At 41.0% G+C, this 25,491-nt stretch overlaps 1 protein-coding gene across 1 annotated transcript in view; it reads right to left on the bottom strand.

The window, feature by feature from the left end:
- Positions 1 to 20,707: 20,707 nt before the first annotated feature.
- Positions 20,708 to 25,491, bottom strand: part of LOC141802314 (complement C1r subcomponent-like) — a 38,346-nt gene continuing 33,562 nt past the window's right edge. Inside the window, exons 2-8 of the mRNA XM_074685852.1 lie at positions 22,782 to 22,900; positions 22,580 to 22,658; positions 22,309 to 22,443; positions 21,950 to 22,024; positions 21,640 to 21,839; positions 21,349 to 21,563; positions 20,708 to 21,074 (exon numbers count right to left, since the gene is read on the bottom strand). Coding sequence (XP_074541953.1) covers positions 20,708 to 21,074; positions 21,349 to 21,563; positions 21,640 to 21,839; positions 21,950 to 22,024; positions 22,309 to 22,443; positions 22,580 to 22,658; positions 22,782 to 22,900 — 1,190 coding nt within the window. The remainder of the gene's footprint in view (positions 21,075 to 21,348; positions 21,564 to 21,639; positions 21,840 to 21,949; positions 22,025 to 22,308; positions 22,444 to 22,579; positions 22,659 to 22,781; positions 22,901 to 25,491) is intronic.

Here is a 25,491-nt window from a genome sequence, read left to right on the forward strand (position 1 = left end):
AGCTGGAAGTGGAAACTCATTGCACAGACTAATATAGAGCCTTAAGCTCAAGCAGCCATGGACTGTTGTCACAAATATTACTGTCCTTACATGAACACTTGTAGTGGTTGACAATTCAGAATATACTTTGTGTGGAAAAACATTTGTTAATCTATCGAGGGAATAAATATTGAATAAATGTTTCAACATTTTGACATCTCATCAGTGAGCAATTAGATTTTACAGCCCATGAAGATAGGAAAATCTTCATGGGGACTGAAGTTACAAACCTTAGATCATGAGCAATTTACATTCAATCCTTTTATTTTCTTGGTATTATTATTTTTATTTTGACTGTAACCTCACACCTACACACATGACTCACACCTTATAACTCTCCTGAATATGTTCATTACAAACAGTGAGTCCTTACAGAATAGCAGCTCTTGAGAGGTAATTACTCCACATGTATTACGAGGCCTAATTAAATTTTGAGGCCCGAATGAGCAATAAAGAAAAAATAGAAAATGTCAGCATAATGCCTTATAAAGACATGTAATACTGATTACTCGATGTTCACACACACACACACACACACACACACACACACACACACACACACACACACACACACACACACACACACACACACACACACACAGAGAGATTACAAAACACAGAGCAGACAGGCAGTTAAATGGAGTAGTGCTGCATTTAATGGTCAGCTATGACTGACATCTGTCTCAATTCATAATATAGCTTCATGGTATATGACTAACACTGCTCTTTACAAAACTGACATGAAGCAAAAAATTCAAATAGATGCTTTAAACAGGATGAATATTGTTATACAATCTCAAGCCCACTATCAAACTACTGAAGATATATGCATGAGGCCACTGACTGATCATGATCATCCAAGAATTTAGACCATGGAAACTGGATTGAAATGGCGTAAAACAGGATAAGTCACCTGGCAAATCTCAAATGATGAATGACAAAAACTCCATAGTATCTCTCTCAAACTATTGAATAAGAATCAGAATACTTTATTGATCCCTGAGGGGAAATTTCATTTCAGTTACATCCCTTCCAAGATATACAAGAAAATAAACAGAGACAAAAAACTAGGTTAAAAAAAAAAAAACAAGAATGGGATAAAACTAGGAGCCGCCAGCTGCCCAGCGCCCCTTTGCAGTAGATATGAAATAACAAGATGTGCCTTAAATTTGGTGGTCATGGTTGGAAGGAGAGATTAGCAATCAATAAAAGCCTGTCAGATTTTTAGTGTAGACATACACAGAGCAGACAGACCAAGAGAGAGCTGCATCAGTCCATCACACTCTATAGCGAGAGCAAATAAGGACATCATATAATAGAGAGCATGAAAGGAAAAAAAATGTGTGGGCAATTTGAAAGGAGTAGATGTCATTTTGCATTAAGATATGTTTTAATATAAATAATTCATTTTCTAATTTCTCTTGGAATTAAAGTGCTGGCCCTCGGTCAGGTCACACATTTGTAAATACTTAATAATTCACAGCTCAGAAAATGATTAAATGATTATTTCAAAGGACCTCTTTGTGATCCATACAGATGCCATTTCTGTTGATGCCATTGAATCAATTAGTTTACGGAGAAAACAAGTTTAATCAAGCACACTTTCCAATGAATAAAACACATCTATTACCGGAAAATCCAAGGATTTGAGGACTCACTCTTAGAGCTGTATGATACGCTTTTAATGAAATATTTCCCATTAATACCCCTAAAGATTTGTGTCACCAATGGTTTGCTGAATTGTTTTCAAAGCCCTTTCATCACTCACCCTGAGATCCCACTCTCTCCACTTTCCCCGCTTTCTGTCTGGACCTGCTTCTGATTCGCTCTCAACCACCCACACATTGTAGAGAGAGGTGGAGAAGGTGGAGTGATAATTATTCATTGCACAGTATTTCATTATTTCATATTGATAATAATTTCATTGACAAGTCAGAAAAATATGTTGGCTAATTTCCCTGTTAATGAGGGTTTGTGTTAAGAACTGTAAATTGATATAGCATGTTGTTAAATGGTTATACTCTTATTAGTACAAGCTGTGAACCCCTGTTATATAACACAATTAGCTAATAGGAACTAATTTACAGTCAGTACATTTACATGCAGCTTCAGAAATTGGACTTTGACTTTAGTCAGCATTAGGTCAGACTTTTGAGATGCATGTAAACAGCTTAGTCAGACCAAAATCAGACTACGCATGGCTTGATTGACACACCTGGATAATGCAATAACTATTGGACTATGGTCAGATTCAGCAGGACTTGGAAGGTCTTGGTATAGTCTATGGCTCTGACACAACAAACACAATGACACATACTTACATAAAAATATAGAGAGCTACAGCTGCATCCATCTCCGCCATTGTCTTTAGGATGTTTTCTCTCTTGGGGTGAAGCGAAACTGGCTTGATTCGCCAGCAACTTTGCTTTTCAAAAATGGACACAGTGCTGCCTATCAAGGTGCAGTGAGACATTCTCAGTCAGAAGTCTGATTTTCTTTTCTGCGAGATACAGACAAGACTAGATCACCTGCTGTGGCTGTACGATCGAGCTATGACCTTGGTAAGACTGCCATGTGCATGTAAACATATTGAGTGACAATAACTAATTTCCACCCTTTTAAAGAGCTCTTGATTCCATGCAGATTGCACACGAAAAACCACATCGATGGATGATGCCGTCTTCTACATGCACCACTGTGCCTTCTCTCATCTCAAAAAACCTGGCACTTATGTGAGAACTATGTTCATTGATTTTTAGAGTGCATATAACACCATTCAGCCTATCATACTCGGACAAGCTCAAAGAGACAGGAGTGGACCCCTCCTTTGTCTCCTGGACCACAGACTAGTGTACAGAAAGGCAAGGAAAAGAGGCATCTGGACAGACTGGTGAAAAGAGCTGGCACTGTGACTGGAACCAGGTTGGATTCACTGGGGGCTGTGGTGGAGAGTTGTACACAGAGGAAAGTAGAGGTCAATCTAAATCACACTGATAATCCACTTCACAAAATCTCGGTGGACAGGAGGAACAGCAGCGGTGGCCGACTCATCTCTCTGCGCTGCAGGACTGAGGACTCAACCCTGCAGCCATTAGACTTCACAACTATCTAGCCAATGGGGGGATGTGCCGACAGACAACTTCTTGTTTTATGATATTTTTTATCATTTCATCTACCAAAAAACCTGAATTTTGGGAGGATTAACAAAGTAAATTCTATTCTATTTTACTCTATTCTATTCTATGTGAAACCAAGAGTATATGCTTCTCCCCTAGCCTGATCTCTGGCACGCACTTAGATTGATGTGCTGCTTTTGTGACATGGTAGAAGACTTTGAAATGTTGGCGTCATTTGTCTCTTCTCTTCTGAGACTTTGTGAAGTGGGTAAACAGTGAGGATTTTTCGAGGGATGTTTAAAACCCTAAAGAACTGTGTGAAAAATATGTCAGCCAAATTCGAGAGGAAAGACACAAAGCATTTACATAACCCATGGTATGGGCTTTGGCAGTGCTAAGAATAATAACTCACCATGACAGGATTCTATTTCCCATAACCACCAGCTGACTTTGACATGACACATATTGAAACACTGGTTAAAGATATGCATACACACGGTGAGAAAGAGCTTAAGAGATAGAGAGAAACCACAACATAAATATTGTTGTATTTCCTTAATTTCCTTAATACGCTGAGCGTATTAAGGAAATTACAAGGAAAGAAGTAAATGCAACAGATTCAAACCTCATTCATCTGAATAGATAAAGAGAAGAGCTAATGCTCACTGCTAATGGCTGCTTAATTCAACCCCCGTGCATGTGAGGGTTGGGCATTGAGGGGATTGTACTACGTCATGTTCCTCCTCAAAGGGGACACATTCAGCTTTCCACCCCTGGATAAAGGATGGAATGATAATAATTAGAAAAAAGAAAAAGCTCAAAACAGGTTCAGTCAGCCCTCATGTAAAATCTTCAGGTCTGTGAAGACAGGGTGATAGCAGATGTCTACAGAAGCAGTACTTAAAACAAATGAATGTCACACAATTTGGTGATTTGCTCAATGTGAGTGATACACAATACAATACATACTGCCTGCAGTGAGAGCACTGCTCCCTTTGTTCACCTGCTTAGACACTCACTCACTCTTTTGTCCTTTATTTCCTTTCCTGTTTTGCTCCCTGCCACTCTTTTGTTTTTTTTTTCCTTCTTTCATTTTCATTTATTCCTCTCTAAAACAAGCTCAACAAGCTGATATGGGAAAAGCTGTGGGCTGACTCTTTTTTCTGTCTCACTCACATGTAATAACCTTTCTCTCCCACTCTCACCCTGCTGTTACTCTTTTTAATATCCCGGGCTTTACAAAAGAACAGACTTGTTTAATATCTGAAAAAAATATTGGAAACATAGAGAGTGACAGGATGTGAGTCAAACTGAACAATGGCAGAGTTAGTGCCAGGTAATATTCTCTTATCAGCCGAGCTCCACACATCAGCCAAGGAATAAAAGCAGAGACTGGAAAATTCTTTTACAGAAACAGGAGGCAAAAATGAGGAGCATTGTCTTTTTGGGAGTCAGAAAGGAGGTTGAGTGTGTCAGTGCAGGATATTCATTAAATGTTTTTGTTTAGTTTTTTCCAGATGTGAGGTAAAACTATTCACTGAGCTTAACTTTGTCACAAAGTCAGGAAAAATTTATGTACAAGAAAATATGACTTTTGTTAAGCTCATTTGCAGTCTGAGCTTGATTTGGATTCACTGTGGAGTCATCAGCAAAGAACATGATCTCTGTGTGTAAAATTACTTTGAGCAAGGCATTACTAAATGAAATGTTTATCTGAAGAGGAAAGGAGGCAGCTGTGGGTGAACTTAATTTGTGTTTTGTATGACTGGTTTTCAAGTTACATGTTTAACTTGTTTGGACCATAGACATAGAAAAAATAAAATAAAAAAAGCATGAGGTCACTACAAGAACTGCTCCCCCTGGTGACTGGCAGCAGTATAGATAAAAAAAGTCCATCTCCCCAGCCATTCCTGATCAAAACCATACAATGGTAGAAGCCAGAGCCGTGGTATCAACAATATCTACATTCTATGGTTTGGACTCACTGGTCGTTTTTTGCTGTCAAGTCATGTTAGCGCTCACTGACTCTGAGTTTAAGGAATAACAAGTGTGTTATGAATGTTACAGTAACAGTTAGAAAGACTGCCAGTATTCATATACAGAATAACTGATCTCCATCACTTCACACTGCCATTAACTGCAACATATTGTTTCAAAAAATACCACAGGAGAATAATGATGAAGCAAAAGCAGGAAAAAAAAAATAGGTGAAACACTTTTCTATGAGGCTGCTGGGGCAGCAGATTTCCAGATGCCAATCATGTGGTGCGTTTGTTCGTGTTTGTGCAGGTATGTTTGTGTATTTGTGTAATATCTGTGGCCCATTGCAGCTGTCACATTTCCTCTCCCTCCTCTGCATCCTTTTATAGATTTCTCTGATCTCTAAACCAAAACAAACAGCACTAACTGCTGATGATACACAATGAAATACACATGCACACACAGCTATGGATAGGGCTGTGCAAACGTGTGCTTGCGCATGTGTGCATGTCTGAAGCCGGAACATTGGGGGCAGTAGCACAAGGCGATAATAACGTCTTAATTATCCAAATGGCTGCTGCAGAGATTACCGGGGGCATGGAGCATCTATCACTGTCAACACCAACACCAGCTCAGAGTGCACGAACAAAGCTGGAGGAGAGATCAGGAGATACAGCACTAAAAGAGACAGAGCAGAGAGTAGAGATCGAAAAAAGAGCAGGGGGATTTAATAAAAGGGAAAGATGAGACAGTGTGGAGGAGCGAGCAATATATATCAGAGACGTTTCTGAACCGACAGTGTTTTACTGTGCAAGCTTCCAGGACAGGTGCTTTGACAGTAAGATTACAGACATGACTTAATTTCCAGTACGATGCCAAGCAAGACCGTGGCTGTGTCCTTCCAGTCATTACCACAGACATGATCAGACACTCCACATTTACGTCCATCGCTCTGTTACACAAAGGTATATTTCAAACTTGGCTTTAACTACGATCCCTGTGTGCTCACATAGAGCTCCATGAAAGTTTGTGCAAAACGTGAAGTCGTTATCTCCTCTAAATGCCACTGTCCTGTTGGTTGACCAGCAGTCTGTTCCATAGATGAAACTTGTCTTCTTAGATGTTAAAGCCTTGGATTGAGACAGCAGGGGCTGTGGTAAAAAGCATGTGATCACAACTGGAAAGAAAAATTAACAGGATGCCAACTATAGCTTGAAGAAAAAAACAAAAACAAAAACAAAAAACAAATCAGAGACTGATTCTAATTTTGAACAGATAAATTTACATTAATGCTAGAGCCAAATAGAGGAAGCCTTGAATCCCCTTAATCCCCCAAAGAACATGTGTCAAACTCAAGGTCCAAGCCATTATATGTGTTCCCAGAGAGCTCAAAAGGTGTAGTTATTTTAAAATACAAAAGAGCGCACTGACTATAAACTACATTTACCATAATACCTACCGATTATGTTACCTGCAAAGTGACAAGATCCTGCCACTAGATAGCAGTGTTTTCACATCAGCGCAATTTTCCGAACTAGTAGAATTGAGAAATAAAATAATGATCCCAAAATGTCCAGGAAGAGGAAAGTTGATGCAGATGGGAGACTGTTTCAAGAGAAATGGAAAGTCGAATATATGTTGTATTTCGAGGAGAAAAAAAACATCTTTTGGGTTATGAGGCCTTGATGGTTGTCAGAGTGCCATACTCATTCTTGAGTATGGCATGGTCCAGATGGCTGGAGTGGCCATGTCCCAAAGTTTCTGCTTTTGCCACAAAGAATGAGTGAATTTAGACTCAATGGGCTCTAATTTCGTAGACCAGGCGCAGGCGCACCTGCCCTGCGCCGGCCTTCGCCGTGTGCACAGGGCGTGACCGGCGCACTTTGCAAGTTTCCCGCAGTGCCAAGAGAGGCGCAGTACAGGCGCACATGAGCGCAGAGCTGCGCGTCCACGCCTCCCTCCGCGCAAATGGCAGAGAGGGAGGAGAAAAGCCGTGAGAGGGTTTAACACAACCGAGCGCTGTTTTCACCAATCAAATGAGCGCCTCTCCTCGCCTTTAAATGCCCTGCAGCCGAGGCGCAGCGTCTGATTGGTCTGACTGATCTCCAGCCCCGCCCAGAGAGTGCTGGTAGCGGAGACGGTCAGAGCCACTGTGCCTGCAGCAGGTCAATGGACAGCGGGGCGCATCGGAGGACACGGGGCGCATCGGAGGACACGACGCGCGTCACCTTGTGGGCCAGCTCCTGGGACAGATTTAATCCGTTCCTTTGTCTGTATCCGGAGTAAAAAATTAAGAGGCAGTTACACAGCTGGCTTATCCTTTCAGAATACTTTTGATCCACCTGCACTCCTGGTTTGTCATCGCCAAGCAGAGCCTTTGGTGATATACTGTATACTCTCCCAGTGTCTCCACCTCATCCTCCTGACAATAATGTACTCCATCTTTTTAGATCACGTTAAAAATAAAGACTAAAACAGAGAAATATGGGAAATCATGGGTAAATCCTGAGTGACAAACATTTATTTGTCTGTTTTTTTCTTCGTCTTTTCTCTCCCTCTTTTCTTTGAATTAAATGAAATGAGAGAACCAGATATACTCAGTATCAGATGTTAAGGCTGTTTTTTGTTTAATTGTAGGATTTGCATCAAACTTCCAGCTGCCGTCAGGTTAACTTACCATTATGACAAACGGCTTTAATCTGACATCGGATGTGACGGGACAATTAATATAGATATAAATGTATATGCTGGTTCAGACGGTTACATTATATAGTGATTGCTGTGATTGTTTACTGCATTAAAATATGTCTGACACTCTGGAAACCTGCCTCTGAGGCTTTGATGACATGTGCGCACATGTGCGCCTGTCACCAAACTACAGCTGCGTGGGGTGCGCTCCGCCTTGCACCGAGGATAGACCAGGTTGGAGCTGGTGAGCTTTCAGCGCACTTTTTTGGCGCGAAATTGTCACTGCGCCAACATAAATCTGCTGACACCTCCCCCTGGTGCGCCGTCAACTCCCCCTGGCGCGTCGTCACACCCATCTCTGCACAGACGGTCTACCAAATTGTTAAATTGGCAGCGCACGTAGGTGCGCCGCACGAAATTCGCACTGCGCAGGCTGCGCCAGGCTTGCGCCCCCTGCGCTGCGCCACGAAATTAGAGCCCAATGGGTTAATGTCTTGAATGGTTGTATGTCTCTATGTGTCAGCCCTGCGATTAACTGGCGACCAGTCCAGGGGTGTACCCCGCCTCTCGCCCAATGACAGCTGGGATAGGCTCCAGCCACCCGCGACCCTGACCAGGATAAGTGGTACAGAAAATGGATGAATGAATGAATGAATGAATGAATGAATGGATGGATGAATGGGTTAATGTCTCATAAGGTGAATTCATAACCCTCTTTACATCAAGGTTATGGTCAGATACTGCAAAGATCTGAGTAAACAGCTGTGTCTAAGAGAGGTGAAGATTTTTAGTGCTACTGTAGTATCAATGAGATCATGAGTTGACAAAAGAATAAAACTTTGCAGGCCAAAGTTGGACAAAAATATGAATCTCAAATTGTTTGGTGTATAATGGTGTGATGGTGAAACCTAGAGGTGGCTGAGCAGCATCAGATGTAACAAAATAAAGGAATGAAAAAAAAAGATGAGAAATGATAGGTCAGCTTTGTGATATTTTTATTGTATAAATAATCCCTGTATGCAATGATGTCATTGCTTTGTCTCTGTGGGTCGTCTCACAGTCAGTTTTGCCAAAGCACTTACAGAAATACCTCTGCTACCAATGTTCTAAACTTTTTCTAAATTGGATGAACGTACAGAGAAGTATAACACTCCTGATACTGATGAGGCATCTCACTCTCCCTCAGTCTGTCTCTCTTTAATGACATTTTGATGTCTTACAAATTTCACACCAAGTGGGTGTAATGATCTGTGTTTAATCCTAGCCTTCATTAACACATCACACACACGGCCAAGACATGGCAATTTGTTTCTGTTCATCCCAATCAAATGAGAGACTGCTTCTCCTCTTGCTGCCATCAAAGGAGCTGCCATGGACATCACAGGATCTCCAATGCTTCCTCTTGAAGTTGCTTTCATTTATTTGCCTCTGATTTCCAATTTGATCTGCTTGAACCCAGCCTCCTTATGTTCTACAGCTGAATGATGAGCTACGGTGGTTCTGCCTCTTATGAGTCTGTGGGAATGCCGAGACCAGGTGGCTTTTTGCATGTGATGTTGAAACAATATGCAGACTGAGGAGTTATCATAAGAAAAGGCCACTAATGCCAAACCATAAAATCTATCTTTCTTCATCCTCCTGTTTTCTCCTTTCTCTTCTCTTTTTCTCTCCTTTTTCATTGAGAGTACCTGGAACTGCATTAAAAATGTAATTTCAGTTACTTATGCTTGCCCACATCTCTGTCATTGTCCAGTATAGCCAATGGTGAACAGCTCAATAATTGTGACTGCCCTTTGATAGGGATAGAAAGATAAATAGACAGAGGTAGAGGAATCAATTTATAACTGATCACATTAAAGATAATGAAGTTAACCCGAGACCTATCAGCCAGTTTAAATTTACAGCAGAGTCCCAAAAGTTATCTACTATATATTGGTATAAAGTACAATACTGTTATACACATTGCATTCTGTGAATATCAACACTTGTCTATGGTCCCAACGGTCAAATACTCCCAGTTACAGTGATTTATAGGATCACCATCAGGGGTTGCCGCTGTGTCCAGTTACCTCCTTGCCCTAGATTGCAAAAGCATTCTGGGTATTACTTGTGTGTCGTAGCTCTGCTCAACAGCTGGTAAGGACTAAAGTGTGCTGATAATTAGGAAAATTGATGAAGGATGGAAAAATAGAGTGACTGTGATGCAGGAGAAGAACGTGTGGTCCAGAGCAGAGGGGTGTATTGTTCTGTAAGTGCAAGTGGGGCAAAAGGAGTAGGAAACAATCAAAGAGGCATTTGTTTACTTTTCTTGTCATACACCATGCATCAGGAAAGTCCCTCCTCAATCGTTTTCTGCCCCTTTAGCCTTGCTTCACCTGCACTCAAGAGTGATTATGGTCCCGAATCAAACAAATCTAATGCCAAACTCCATGCATATATTTTGATCAACTGTTTTTGATCTATATCCATTGTTTTGAAATAAAACAAAAATTCAAACAGACTGTATACACACACTGTACCTCCTCTGCAAACACACTTCTCATGTCACAGTTCACTTTTATCATCCATCACTTTGTTTCCTACTTCCCTATGCATCTTATCCTCTCCCAGCTGTTAAGCAGAGCTACAGCTTGCAAGTTATAACCTGAATACCTAACAGTTATTGTTATTGTGAGAAGGACACAAAGTTGATATGAAAGCCTGCTGTGCATAAGAAAGCTGCGCGGGTGGCAGTTTGCGAAACACACGGGTATGATAGTATACAAAAATTTAGAATCGTACAGAACATTACTGATGGTTTACCGTGCACATCATAAAACACAGCACTACAAAGTATATAGAGTAGACTTTATTTATCCCTGAGGGGAAATTCAGGAGTCACAGCAGTAATCAAGAAAACAAAAGTGAGAAGTGTATAGAAAGCGCAAAATGTTCATAACAAGATAGATGCTGACAGCTTGTCCATCATTCTCCAGTTCAGCCAGCCTCCACCTCCACAGGGTCCAGGACTGAGCCTCTTCAGCAGTCTGTTCAGTCTCTGTCTCCTGGATCCTGTCTGCTCACAGCAGCTGAATGTGGCGTTGGTGTCTGATGTTGGCTCTGTTAGCCATGTCAGTGAATAGCATGATGCTACTCTGCCTTCTGGTATTCCCTCTGTTGCTAGGTTAGCACGGCTAGCTCAACCATCTTATTGGAGATAGATCTTTCGCTCCCAATAATGATGGATGGATGGACAGGTCCATGTCGTCACTTCTTAGCTCAAACCTGAGAACCAGCACATTGTCCTCACCTCCTTCCCCTCACCTTGTGGGAAAACATCCACAAGGTGAGGACAATGTGCCTTGCACAGGTTAGCATTGACATGCTATAGGCTGCTAAAAGTTGATTTCACATGTAAACAACACAGCCATGGTTACATGTAGGATCTCCAGACAAACACAGGAGAAAAAGTAGTAAAATATCACTGAAAACACAACCAGTTTGGTGTCCATGACCAAGAAATGAAGCATACAAAGTAATGATCCTCTCCAAATGCAGAGATAAGGACACTGTAAAATTACAGTGAGCTAAAGGGAGAAACCACAGTAAGTTCAAACTAAAAAGTTTTACAGTGCAATGTTTTGAGTGAGAAGCATGACCTGTGTGAATCACTGAGGCCGATATGTGTGTGTTCATGAATCCCACATGGCTTGTCTGTGTGCAAGGTTACATTATCACCAGATGTGCTACAGGCCTCAGGTCAAAGCAACTCAGGAGTTAAACAGACTGCAGAGCCTGGCCAGTGTTCATAGCTGAAACAAGCACAGAAGAAAGTTTCTCCCCTCAACACATTTGCACATTTTCCAGGAGAAGAGTAGAAGAGTATATAACCCCAACAAAAAACCCTGAGGTTAACTTGAAAAAGAGAAATGCATGTGCTGACTTTCTGTGTAGAACAATATTGAATCTGTTTAAGGGTGTTTTCACACCTACAGTGTTAGGTCGACCCAAATTTAGATCGACCTATATTTGGTCCCGTTTGGGTTGGTGTGAAACCAAAATCGGACTCTGGTGGGCACCAAACTGGTGCGGCCAGAGGAGGTGGTCTCGGTTCGGCTCTGGCCGCACTCTGGTGCCCACCAGCTGTGGTGTGAAAGCAGCCGCACTCTGGTGCGATGCAACTGTCAGGCGAACTCGGTGAGTTTGACATTAGAGGGCTCCTGTGGAGTTTTGTTTGTATGCAGGACAGCTGCGCACTCCAACATCCTTAACTACCCGTATATACTCATCTAAAAAGCAGTGCTCTCCCCTGACTCCTCACGTCAAAAACACATGGCCTATCATATAACAGGCATTAATTACCTTGTCGGTCGTCTGTATCTGTGTCTGATGAGGATCTCACGGTACATGGTAAGAATCATTATTTCTGAATTTCCCCTCGGGTATAAAAAAAAAGAAAAAGTATCGGCTTCTCCAGTGCATCTGTATGCTTTTTTCGAGCCGCAGCTGCGCTTCATTTTCAAACACTACCGTTTGCAGATGGTTTTACACAAACAATATAGAAATGAATTTTAAGCACTATAAAAACTCGGCGTAGGCCTATTTGACTCTCCATCATCTCTGATTTAAGCAAACAGTTCTCTCAGCGCTTCCAGCTTCCAACTGAAAGTACGCTACACGCGCTCTAGCCGTTGTTGTCATGGAAACATGATGCTCTCAAAATACTGCGGCGAGTGACAAAAAGCAGATGTGAAAGGAACCGCACTAACTGCAAAATTGCAACAAAGTATCAATATGACATTCCAAGCCGCACCAGGGTGCGCACTATCAGGTGTGTAAACACCCTAAAGGTGTTCTGGAGGCAGATCTCTGAAGTAAAACTCAAAACAAAGAAGCCATGATGTTTACTGCTTTCACTCTATTCAATGACGGGAGCATCTGTAGGCAACCTTTCATGAGGAGAAAGCATGCGGCCAAATTATGCAAATGTCTGTCAATTAAATGAATCAGAGGCAGAGAACGAGCAGGCTGTTAGTCTCTCTTAGACCCACAAAATGCTGCTAATGGAGATCAAAGGCTACAGCTTGATTTTATTATCACTGCTCTGAAAAAGGAAGGAAGGGAGGAGAGAAAGGGAAAGAAAAATGACAAATCAGATGATGGAGACGAATGAGTGTGGAAACACAGAAAGCCATTCAGAGCTCTGTTGAGTCCAAATATCACATTAGCTCAATAAATGGAACAAGATAAAGGATGGAGTGGGGAGGAGAGGAATCGCACAAGGCATACAATTAAAAGAGGAGAATCAGAAGAGACTGTTAGAGAGTCTGAATCAGATGAAAAATGATGAAGTTTCAGTCATTAATTCAAACATACAGCATCTAGTGTCTGCCTCTGGGGATCTTAACATAATCTCTGTACCTCTAGCTACTCATTTAAACATATCATTTTAGTTTCAGGCAAGGAAACTAAGCTTGGAAAATTAAATGCAGGGCAACCTTAGCTCAAGAAAAAAAGGTTGCCATTAAGGCTTCTGTGTCAATTGTTACGTTTCAGCAAGTCTTGTGACGTGAATGACAGGGGTCACGGACAGGGAAACTAACAAAAGAAAAAGTGAACCTTGGTAAAAAAAAAACAAAAAAAAACAAGCCCCACAGAATCTTATAGGTGGAGTGGAGGTTTCATGCTTCACAACTACCCACTAAAACAAACAGAAAAATGCCTTAAAAAGGTGGAGTTGCTTGGTGGTGGTGGTGGAGGAGGGGGGGCAACAACTGTGTAAAAGGAAATCTCTCGAGAGATCTACCTTCTCAAATCTCTCATATAGACCCTCTTCCCCTCAACACATACACTCCCAAAAAACACTCATCCCAAAAACCAAGAGACACCAACTGAAGATGTTGGCTCTTTGGAGTCACATTCTTAACTGGAGGAAAAATCCTCCTTTTATAGACTACTCAGGCTGATGAGCACCAGCTGGGTGCAACGAGGACAGGTGAGCTGCGTTAGAGCTCGTTAGGAGTGCTGGGGGTCACAAAACACCTCCATCTGTTAGTTAACTTAAGGCTGGTCATATTTCATATTCTCCAAAACTTCACACATTTAGAGACCACACACTTGATGATAACAAAAGACAGATTGCACAAAATTTCTTTCTCCTGATCTTACAGTGTGTTTTCTGCACTGTGAAGACACCACACACTAACAGATTCTTCGGCGGAGCTTCAGCTTCTTTTTGCTCAATATTCCAAATCTAATGTAGTAAAACGTGACTTTGGTGTAAACAAATATGAAAGACAAACGGGAAAAACAAGGATGGTTGTTTTTGGACTTTAGTATTTATTTAAATATAATACACACTCACACACAAAAGAAAAAGCATTATGGAAAAGGTTGTGGAGACGGCGGGGATATGGGCTGTATGAATAACAATGCAATTTGGTGGTGTTTAAAGTCATTATTAGTATTACAGATAGATTTTTTTAGTTCCTCTTCAATCAGTCAGCTGAGACAGCTCGCATCTTGATTGGCTTTGCTCTGGCACACGTGACATTACACGCTGTACCTGCTCGGCTCCTCTCAGGGCGCCCCACACACTACCTGATTTTTAGTCGCAAACATTAAACATGTACATCACATATGATCTCTGAATTGGAGGCCTTCCGAGCAGCTCCAACCAGAAAAAAATTCAGTGTAAACACACCTTATACCACCGGAAAATCACACATGATGTCATCCGACAATCAGGCCTTTGCTGGCTTGGGAGATTGGGACAAAAATCAGCTCGATTATCCTGTAGTGTATACCTGCCTTTACATCCAAGCATTCTATTCAAGATACTAATGACATTTCTAGTTAAGACACAGTCAGACTCAGCTTTTGCTTAAAGTAATTATACATTTCTATTCCACAATTTTTGGTAAAGCAATCTCTCCAACATTTCCAGTGTATAATTACAGATCTTCGTTTGTGGATGAGACACAGAGGAAAGAAAGAAAGAAAGAAAGAAAGAAAGAAAGAAAGAAAGAAAGAAAGAAAGAAAGAAAGAAAGAAAGAAAGAAAGAAAGAAAGAAAGAAAGAAAAAGAAAGAAAGAAATTGTATTCTGGGGTAACCTGAGACACACTTTTGATTCTTCTACAAACTGTTTTTTTAACCTTTTTTCCAGTGTTTTTTTCTCGTCACTTCACTTCTATCTCACGGACTGTCTAACGTTGATGTTGTTGCACTGTAGGTATAGTGCTGACTCATTCAAGTAGATGGCGGTAATTCAACGAAACCTGCCATCCGGGAAACAGTATGCCAGGTAGACTGAGAAATTTTCCTAGATCAGTAGGGCATCAGGGAATTTTTGGCATGCTGCAGATTTTGCACGTTTTGGCATAATACCTGCTACATACTAAATTTCAGCCAAAAAGTAGGCACTGCTGGTGTAGTAGGGGATTAGGAAAACAGCCTATGTCTCCTGAATGCTGGAGTCTGATTTAAATGGCGCAATGATGTAGCTCACTGGTCTGAACCTCATTGGAGTAAAGAGTACACTGACAAAATGTGAGTCAGTGTGTGATAAGTGTTGACAGTGGATCTTGGTATGAAGCTTTCTGCTAATATATGCACCACTGAATCAAAAGAAAACAAGCAACATGTTATTCAGCCAAAAATAAACATTTTTACCCTACTTAATTCTTGCTACATGGTTTTTATTTATTTTTATTTTTGCTTCTTTGCAGCAGTATCTAAAAGAAAGTAATGTTTGTCTTTTTCTCTGCTCCCCGTCTGATGCCCTGAAGTGATCCTGCCTGTGCAGAGCAGCAGACTGCCCTGAGAGGTTTGTAAGCATTTCTTTGTGCAAACAGGGTAAATCAATAACACCTTGGTTCAGGGAGCATCTCTCTGTAAGAAGGTGAGCTGACTCCACACAACTGGCAGCCTACGAGGGAAAAGGGGTGAGGAGTGGGGGAGTGCAGAAAGAACGTTACATAGATAAAATGCAAGGTAGTGATAAGATCCTCTGTAGACAGATCTTTTAGTGGAAGTTAGATAGAAAAGAGTGCAAGTATCAGCATACATTACAGATTGAGAATACAACACCTCAGCTCTTTAAGGTTCTCTGCCCTTGCATACTGGCTCTCTGTAAGTCTTCTCCAATGGGCAGCATCCGGTTAGTGAAAGTAAAGCCTATATGGGAAGTGAGAAAAGTTGCTGTTCATCGGGGTCTGCTCGAGGCTGGCTGCAGAAAGACTGGAAGACACATACACACCCAGCCATATAAATGGACTTTAACAGCATTAAAAAGCATTTTCACAGCCTGGTTCAAAAAACGGCTTGGGTCTGAAACGTTTTTTTTTTTTTTTATCTTGAGGGTTTAGAAGTTATTAGGATCGTTTCATTTTCCAATGAGAGACACAGCTCAGGTCACATGACTGACGGGCGCCTTGTAGCTGCCCGAAAAGACACTCAGCCAGTGTCATAACCAATCTGGCTGCCTCCCTGAATTGGCTTCATTTCAGGGTATCAGGAACAGAGGAGTGACGACGGCTACATCCATGTTTTATACAGTCTAGTCTACTCTCATGTAGTAATAGCAGATTTAGCTATTGCAAAGACAAACACAACTCCAGAGATGGATCCAGAGGGTGGAGCACTAATCTTACCTGTTCAATTTTTCCAGCATTACTGATAGGCAAGACTCCCTAAGTTATCTTTAACATCTCCTTTCAGTTTTATCCAATTCATTTTATTCTGCCCTGTGCCTTTTATCAAGCTGTATGATATCCATTTTAGCCCGGATTCTGATTCAATAGTTACAGAAGTATACTGGTAAACTAGGTTTGATTTTTTGATAAAACTATTAACGACAATATTTATTTTAAGTATTCTGTTTCCACAATAAGTCATTATCTATCAAATTATAAGTATATATAATATACTCTATATATAATATATAACTCTTTTTTTTTTTTTTTTTTTTTTTACAGTTAATTGTAAGTCTTAACTGTTGACCCCTGAAACTTGATTGAAAGGAGTCAATAATCACAATAACCACACTGAACAATATACTTTTGGTCATAGAACTTCTATTGCTAAGTAGACAAACAAGGACCAATAAAGGATATCTACAGTACATTAGCTTAACTTTTCACACCCATCCACACGTCTGATCAACAAGAGAAGGAATGTGGAGCTCAATGTCTTGCTCTTGCATGTGACTGGTAGCTGGGATTGAACCCTGATCCCTCTGACTGCAAGAAGACTGACTCTACCACTGCAACAGCCACCACCCTAAATATGGTGCCAGGGGCTTAAGTCAGAAAGAAAGAAAAAAACAAAAAGAGAAAAAGTGATGTATCTGACTGAGCTAATAGAGGAAAGTGGATCCAACACCAGTAAGGGAACTGGCAGCTTTAGGATCACAGATCTGATTAAACTCTGGGAAATATCAAAACAAACTTCTCCCCAGAAGGAGGAAAATCCATCCAAAAACTGAAAGTGTGGGATGTTAGGTACAAGTTCGCATGTGATTTGGACTTAATGATGCAAGTCATGTCAAACATTGGTAGGATTACTGAAAAATGTGTTTCTGAAAGCAGAGCTGCAGCAATAAGAAAGTCTTAGAGACTAAGTGTGCGTCTGTTTTCCTCGCAGTTGTTGTGTGTCTCTTCACTCTCTGCGGTGACCATAGACCATATATAGAGTGAACAGCATGGCCCCGCCATTTACCATTGTATGGTTTTGAAGCCAAAAAAAAGAGTCTAAGCCCTTCTTTGCTCTCCCCTGCGACATATTTTACAATACCTGAAAAAATCATCAAGAACGGCGGCTGCCAATCATTGTTTAATGAGATGTAGATCCTTTTTTTTGAACCTCTAATTAAAAAAAAAAAAAAACAGAGTAAAACAAAAAGGGACTTAAATACAAAGCAGCCAAATAACATCTTAGAATCACCACAACAATCAGATGTAAGGCATATTTCTATGAGGTGTATTATTTTTGTAAAGTTTGACCACAGCCCATCTAGAATGGCTGAGTAGATGGCGTTTTTGACATACACTGCAGCCAGCCATCAGGGGGAGCAGTTTTTGCGGTGACCTCACTCCGAGTCCAGCAAGATGATGCCTCTTTTTTGTTGTTTGTTCGTTTGCTTGTTTTGGCAGTCTATGGCAGTGACAGTAAATTACACTTTGGTTATCAAGCTTCATAACAGTGCTGTGAGAATGGATATTGTCATTAAGTTTCCCAAAGCAGTTCAAGGCACAAAAAATAAAGGACGCACTTAGGGAAAAGCTGAATGAGGTGATTCATCTCTGGCTGTATTTTTCAATAAAATGTTCAGTGACGAGTGTATTACAATGTGTCAGGAAGTTACAACATAATTTGCACATTCATCCACCACACAATGTGTCTTTGTGCAGTGTGATTGAGAAAAACAGTGATGTGACAGTGTATATTTTACCGATACACTTGCAACATCTTAGCAGCAGTTCTATAGAAGCACAAGGTCTGCATCTCCTGCTTTCCTCTCTATTCAGAGCTGACAATATTGTGCAGGATTGTTGACAGTGTGCGAACTCTCTGCACTCAGCCTTTACCGCAGCTCTCTGCTCTGTTGAGGGGCGAGACAAGACAGCCGAGGTGAATATATTACTCTCAATAAATGTCACAAATGCCATTTCCAACTGCTGAATGTCACAGAGACTGTCAGGGTGACTGCTAACGCTTCAGAGCACCATGACGTCTCTATTCCTGCTGTGAACATCCTGTAGCTCTGCTCTTCAATATTCAAACCAAAGCCCACCACTCTATGAAACAAATCAACATCAGTAGGTCAGAGCAAGTGAAGGTTATTGGCTAATGGAGTCTTGATGATGTTTTGGAACGATTCTGTTCTGGGTGGAGAGTAAACACGGCCACCTCAGCCAATCATAATGCACCAAGTGTGTAAGTGACTTTGCGTGTTGATGATAGCGAACGAAAAAAGCTATCCTGAGTGGCTACGATAGTGCACTTAGGGTGGAGAAAGAAAAACACAACTATAATGAAACGAAACACCAAACAGATAAAGCTTTTTTCTAAGCGAGGATGATGCTTACCCTCACTTTCAGGAACTTGGAAAAACCAAAGTGAGCTGTGGAAAAGGAGTGACACAGCTGTTTCCTCATTTCAGTAGATATCATTCAAAGGTCCTGTATAATGCAAAAATCACTTTGAGTCTTTTACTGAAATTTGTGGGTCTTTGTCTTTCCTCCCAGCCCACAAAATGTGATATTTAATGACAACCAGTACTTAGTAGTGCTTGTGAATGTAAAATCCTGAACTAAAACGAGTTGTTTGGATTTTGGGGATTTGCCGACGTCAGCAAGTCCCTTTTTTGACCAATCAGTAGCAAGTCTCACCTGATTGGTCCACTGGAGCAGAAATCCCTGAAATCCCTCCCTGCTGCTGGAGAGATTTCTCTCCGGCATCAGAGATTTCTCTCCAGCAGCGGGGAGGAGAATGCAAAAGTTGAAGAGCCATCACTGCTTTGTTTTTGGCTGTAAACAGCCACATAATTCCATGCACAAGCTTCCCATCTCGTAAAAAGAAAAGACTAAGTGGCTAGAGTTTATTTATCAAGGAAATGTGCCAGCTACACTCAGTAAAACTGTGCATGTGTGTACTAGTCACTTCACGGTCGACTGCTTTTCCAACTCTGGATGGTACAACAGAGGGCTAGTGAATAGACTGGTCCTGAATCCAGGAGCATTACCAACCATCTGCCAACAAACCTCGGACCCTGGAAATGTGAGTATTTTAAATGCTGTGTGCTGTGGAGCAGATGTAAGAGCTTTTCCTCAGTGTCCCCCCTGTCTCTGTGTTAGCTTTAGGATGCTAACTTTAGCTGCAGTTAGCCTGTTGTTTTAGCCTGTAATGTTACAGTAAATGAGCTTCGCTGTTTTCTTAACATTGTGCACTAGGAGCTTGTGGCGCCACTTTTAGTGACGCGGAAGAGCGGGGCAGTATCAGCGGTGGCTCATTTACATATGAAGGCCACGCCCACCAAATCAGAGCGTTCTGAACAGAGGAGCTATGAGAGCCTGGAAACAATGCTGCTGTGCTTCTTTCAAATCTAAAGAATAATTTGTAAAAGTATTCTTGTTATTTAGACTCTGAGACAGGTTTTCTTTTTCACCCCATGGGTCACCAGTCAATTCTTTGATTTATACAAGGGCCTCATGCAAAGTATCTGCCTCAAGGCTTTAAAGTAATTGAGTTGTTCTAGTAATTGTTGCAGCCTCAGCCAACATGTTTTGCTACATTTATTCATAGACCAGCAATCAATCTGTGTACTTGGGAAGTAAAAATGAGCTTGTATATGAGCCATATGCATCTGTGAAGGAGAAAAAAAAGACACTGCATTCAATGAAGCAAAGGAGCCTCTGTGCTCATCAGCATGTACAACAAGAGAAACACAGTGTGTGTAATTACTGCATTTAAAGTGGACAGAGATTATAAACACAAGATGAAGCGCAAGGGTGATAACCTGTATTGCATGACACTCTAAGGCATTAAAGACACATTTTTATAGGAACTCTTAGAGCCAATCATAAAGACGACCAGGGCTGATAGGGGAGGTGTTTTCATCATTAGCTCAAGACAGGACACACAATTAGGAGTTGAGCTGCTTTTGACCTTTAGAATGTAAAAAGGAGAGTAGCACTTATGAAGGTTGTTGACTTCACACAGTCTATCCATCTCACAGAAGTTTACAGTTTTAAGGAGACTTTATTTGTGGTTGAAACACAACAATCTTTTAAAAAGATATTTTGTTTGAGTCATATACACATTTTTTTAAGCAAACCAGGTCCTGTTTTTTCTGATCTTCAGGGGTTTGAGCACGTTACAAAGAAAAAAGTTGGATAACTGTTTTTCAGTTCTCTTGCATAGTCTTTTTGATCCAGCTTATGTAGTTGGAGACTCTGGTATACACACCATATGTCCCTTTTTTGCCACAGTCAACCCCCCAGCTCACAATCCCACCAGCCCAGTAACCAGTGCCGTCCCAGATGGCAAAGGGACCTCCAGAGTCGCCCTGGCAGGAGTCTTTTCCGCCCTCAGGGAGGCCAGCACAAAACATGTTATTTGTCAGATCAGGAACATTTCTTAAATTTACCTTCAATTCATTGAATGACTTATTGCAAATCCTCTGATCCACCACAGGAAGCTCCACATAATGCAGTTTATTTGTTATCATTTTAGAGTTTCGAGTTTTTATAAGGCCAAAGCCCGACACCAGTCTGTAGGAAAAGTCAAGGAAAAAAATATAAGTCAAGGTTTAAGGAACACGGAGGAAACACACACACACACACACACACACACACACACACACACACACACACACACACACACACACACACACACACACACAAAGTGCGAAAGAAGTTTTAAAAGTGTAACAAGATGATTATTGTCACACCAAAATAAGTGTGTGAAAGAAATAAGAGCCTGAATTAAAAAAAAAAAAAGAATTAAACATACAAACAAACAAAAAATAAATATGTAAATAATTACCCCAATATGCCAGTGGTATATGTGGCATTCTCTGCTGGCAAACATAATGGCATAATGGATGAGTTAAATGTGAGTCGGTCTTGCAGTTTAATCAGGCCAATGTCGTTGTTGTAGTCATAGTGATTAGGGTTGGTGTATTCAGGATGAATATGGACAGAGGAAACATACATGGGAGAGCTTATCAGGGCCTCAATATCATTACCTCCCATGAAAATCTGCATAAGAAGGTTGAAAAAAGTTAAAAGTGTAGAAAAAAGGGTATGCTGGGTACCTTAGAGGCAGCCCTCTAACCTGTATGGATGTGTCTGTGCTTCCGTGGTGACTCAGGACACTAGCTGCGGTCATAACCCAGCGGTCTGCGATCACCATGCCTGCTGCTCTTTGTCCATTTACTCGTATGAGCACTTGCCAGGGGATTGTGTTTTCTGGAGCATCACTGCCTCCAAAGATCCTCTTGAAGTAAGGGAGGGGTTCTGTCGGCTGGCCACACACTGAATCACACAGACATAAATGCAGGTAAAAATTGGTATCATATGTGATTCACTTAAATAAATCTGGTGAAAAAAAACTTGTTAAGATTTAAGTGACCAAAAAGCAATACCTGGTATGCATGTTGCAGAGACAACAGTATCATTGCTGGATTTCCATCTTCTGTCTGCTTCACATGTAAGATTAACTGAGGGCAGAGCGAAGAACACAGATGAACTAAGTTAGACACACTCCTGAAGTTTAGGAGATTCAGAAATGTTTGGATTGTCATTTACAAAGACCCAAATCAGAATAAAGTGTGAGACTCAGTTTAATCCCTCAGCTCAATCATTAACCATATTTACCACATGATGACCATGCAATGCTGATAAAAGAAATACAGTTTATGCATGATGGATTGAGCAAGTTCCACTGGTTTCTTTATGGAAAACAAATGACTGAGAGGAAAAATTAAAATTTGCAGATTCTCACCAGTTAGGCCCTCCATGAGAGAGTAAAATGGTCCATTACAGTGATACTGAACCACAGAGAGGTACTGATTCTTAAAGCCTGACAGGAAGGTCACGCCTCCATTCAGCAAATGTTCTGGCTCTCCACAATCAATGACTGCAGGGGAACAAAACAAGAACATATTTGTTGCCCTTACAGGAAATTTTGGACAGTTTCAAGATGACTGTTTTTATGGCTGAATCCCAACATATTTTAAAAGTATATTTGTTTTAGTTTTATTTCATGAACATACTGTGGCATTCTGGCAGAGGCAGGTCCCACTGTCCGTTGCTTTGGCACGTAGCAGAGAAACTGTCAATCTCCCCACCATCCTGAGACAAAAGGGGGTCAGGCAAAGAAATGAAGCACAAGAAGGGCACAAATGAACATAATCCAAATGTTCACAGGAGTTTTAAATTTAGACATTGTAAGAAAAATGGCAAGTTTTATACAACCGTCATGAGCTTGTATCCTTGATCACAGTGCACAGAGATGTTGTTTCTGTACAAATATTCATCTGAGATGGGAGTGACTTGGCCTTTTGTTACATTACCAGGAAATGGACATTTCTCTCCTGGAAAAAACATGAACACATTAAAAGATAAAACATAAAACACACATTCATTATACACACAATGGTACCACAGATTATTGTAATATTGTTTCATACTGGGTTCAAGTTTCTGTTGACCACTGGGTACTACGGGTAAAATACACCGGATGCATCTGCAGTGCATCTCCATTCTGTTACCACAAATGGATCAAATAGGTTTCATTCAAATCATTGTGTCAACTTACACTGGATCTGTTCTGTTGCAGTACATCTGCATGGCTGGTCCATCGTGTTGCAGGTAATACGCAGCCATTCTATTTTTGAGGGATGCGGAGCTGTGACGCATAAATTCAGTGTAGGAAAGCTTGAACCGGACAGGCAGTTATGACCGTACACTACCAACAAACACCCAGTGAATTTGAAGATAAAACAGAGCGTGTCAAAATCAGTTTGTATTTAGTTTGACTACGATGATAAAAGAGTGGAGCCAGACCAGGAGTCAACAGGTTTGAGGTTTTACAGCCCAACATGAATGAAGAGAGACTTATCAATGGAGAGGGAAGCGCGGGAATTCCTCAGTCTGTGACTCTAGCTGTCTGGCAGTCAGGCTGCTTGTCGGACTGAGCATGCAGCCAGTGTAAGTTGACAAATGCAGTCAAGACGCAGCGCAATGGCGTCGCACTGCAGACGTTTCTGGTGTGTTTCAGGCATTCTGTTAACACAATCCTAGAAAAATTTGACACTCATTGTTCTCAATAGTTCTCTATCAGACCTGGACTCCTAGTGTCACGCAGCTTCACAGGCTCTCTGTCCAGATCAGTCACCTTTAAAGAGAGTTTCAAAGTTTGTTGAAGTCATTCCTGATTTATTTTAGGTGCACCTCTTCATTTCCATTAATCCATACAAGTGTGTTGTGTTTGAAAGCTGTTTGTTTTTACCTGTAGCCTGTGAGGGAGGTGGCTCTGCCTTTGCGCAGTGTCCAGGTTGTCCCTGAAGTAAAGAGAGACAATGAAGCCAGGCTCTACTGACAGGATTCAGCATAAGGTGAAGGACACAAGAATCCTGGACTGATCAGGTGTTTCTCTGTCTCACCGAATGCAGAATACTGGGCAGTTCAAAAGAACAAACTACTCAACACATACTTACTGAGGAGACAGGACTGCCCCGTGCAGTCGAGTCTCAGATTCAGGCAGTTTCCAACAGTCACTCAGTGACACAAACAGAAACCTGGGAGCAGAGAAAAATCAATCTGTTTATCTGAGCTGTTGGTCCAAAGTTGATATAAACAGAAGAAGAACAAACGCTCTGGCATAGCCTGCTCTGTCAATGTAAAGCACGATGGCAATGAAACGTGTCACAAAGAAAGATAGATCACTCCGTAAAAATGTGTTTGTTCATAAAGAAAATAACACAAAATGAGTAGAGGTGACTAAATGAAGTTGTGCAAAATTTTGGAATCAGGAAAAAAATCTAATCCTCAAACTTCAAGTTTAACAGAAGAAAGAGTTTAAATTCCATCCAACCTTACCAGACAATACAAGATGTCCACCCCATCTCTGCAACAAACACTGAGTCCTTGAGTGAACTGATTCTGCTGCTAGAGGAGCAAATGTTTCACTTTCAAGTGAAGCATTAATGCCACAAAGTTTGTTTGCCCCAAATATTTCACAACTTACTGCGCAAGTGCTGGGAATCTGATTTTGTTTGTTTTGGCAAAATCAAACAAACTCTGTACTTTCAGTTTCATAGAAACAGACACTGATGCTGAAAATAAACCCTCACGGATAAAGAATAAGCATTAACTCAAAACATTTGCTTTGTTTTTGAATTACGATAAAGCTAAATAAGTTTTGTTCTCATGTGAACACATACTCATAATCGTAGTTCTAGCACTAGAGGGGCTATTAGACCTTATGGCAAACCCTACAACAGGGGTGGCCAACCAGTCAGAGACCAAGAGCCACAGAAACCACAGTGGTGCTACAAAGAGCCACATCCTGTGCATGGTTTTACAAACACACTTCCTCTCACACATGTATGAAGTGACATAAAATGAAAATCAACAATTTTCTAATTCTCAAAGCAAGATTTATTGTGTTTTTAAGTGTGATTAAATTCATGTTTGGAGCCGTGTCAAAGACAAATGTCTGTTTTACTGCAGGAGAGATGAAGGTTCATCTATCTATCTATCTATCTATCTATCTATCTATCTATCTATCTATCTATCTATCTATCTATCTATCTATCTATCTATCTATCTGTAGATAGATAGATTGATTGAAGATAGAAAGATGAGCTCATGAGAGGAGTACATGTAGAGAAGAGAAACTGAAACTTAAGTATCAATCTCATTACCCAAGTATTGTTAAATTCTGATCCCAACTTTGGCATCAGTATATCAATATTTCAGATTGATCGGCACACCCTTACTCATAACTATATAGTGGATAGAACAGCCACACACCGAATAGCAAAGAGCCACATGTGGCTCACAAGCCGCAGGTTGGCCACCCTACCCTACAACATCTGGGCATACTTCTGAGGGATCAGCTGATGGTGGGATCTCCTCCCAGACCAAGATCAGGGCATTAGTGAGCTGCTGAGAAGTCTGT

Source organism: Halichoeres trimaculatus, unplaced genomic scaffold (assembly GCF_033239565.1).
Source record: "Halichoeres trimaculatus isolate MK-OKI-2021-1 unplaced genomic scaffold, fHalTri1.1 fHalTri1_scaffold_13, whole genome shotgun sequence".
Taxonomy (NCBI): Eukaryota; Metazoa; Chordata; class Actinopteri; order Labriformes; family Labridae; genus Halichoeres; species Halichoeres trimaculatus.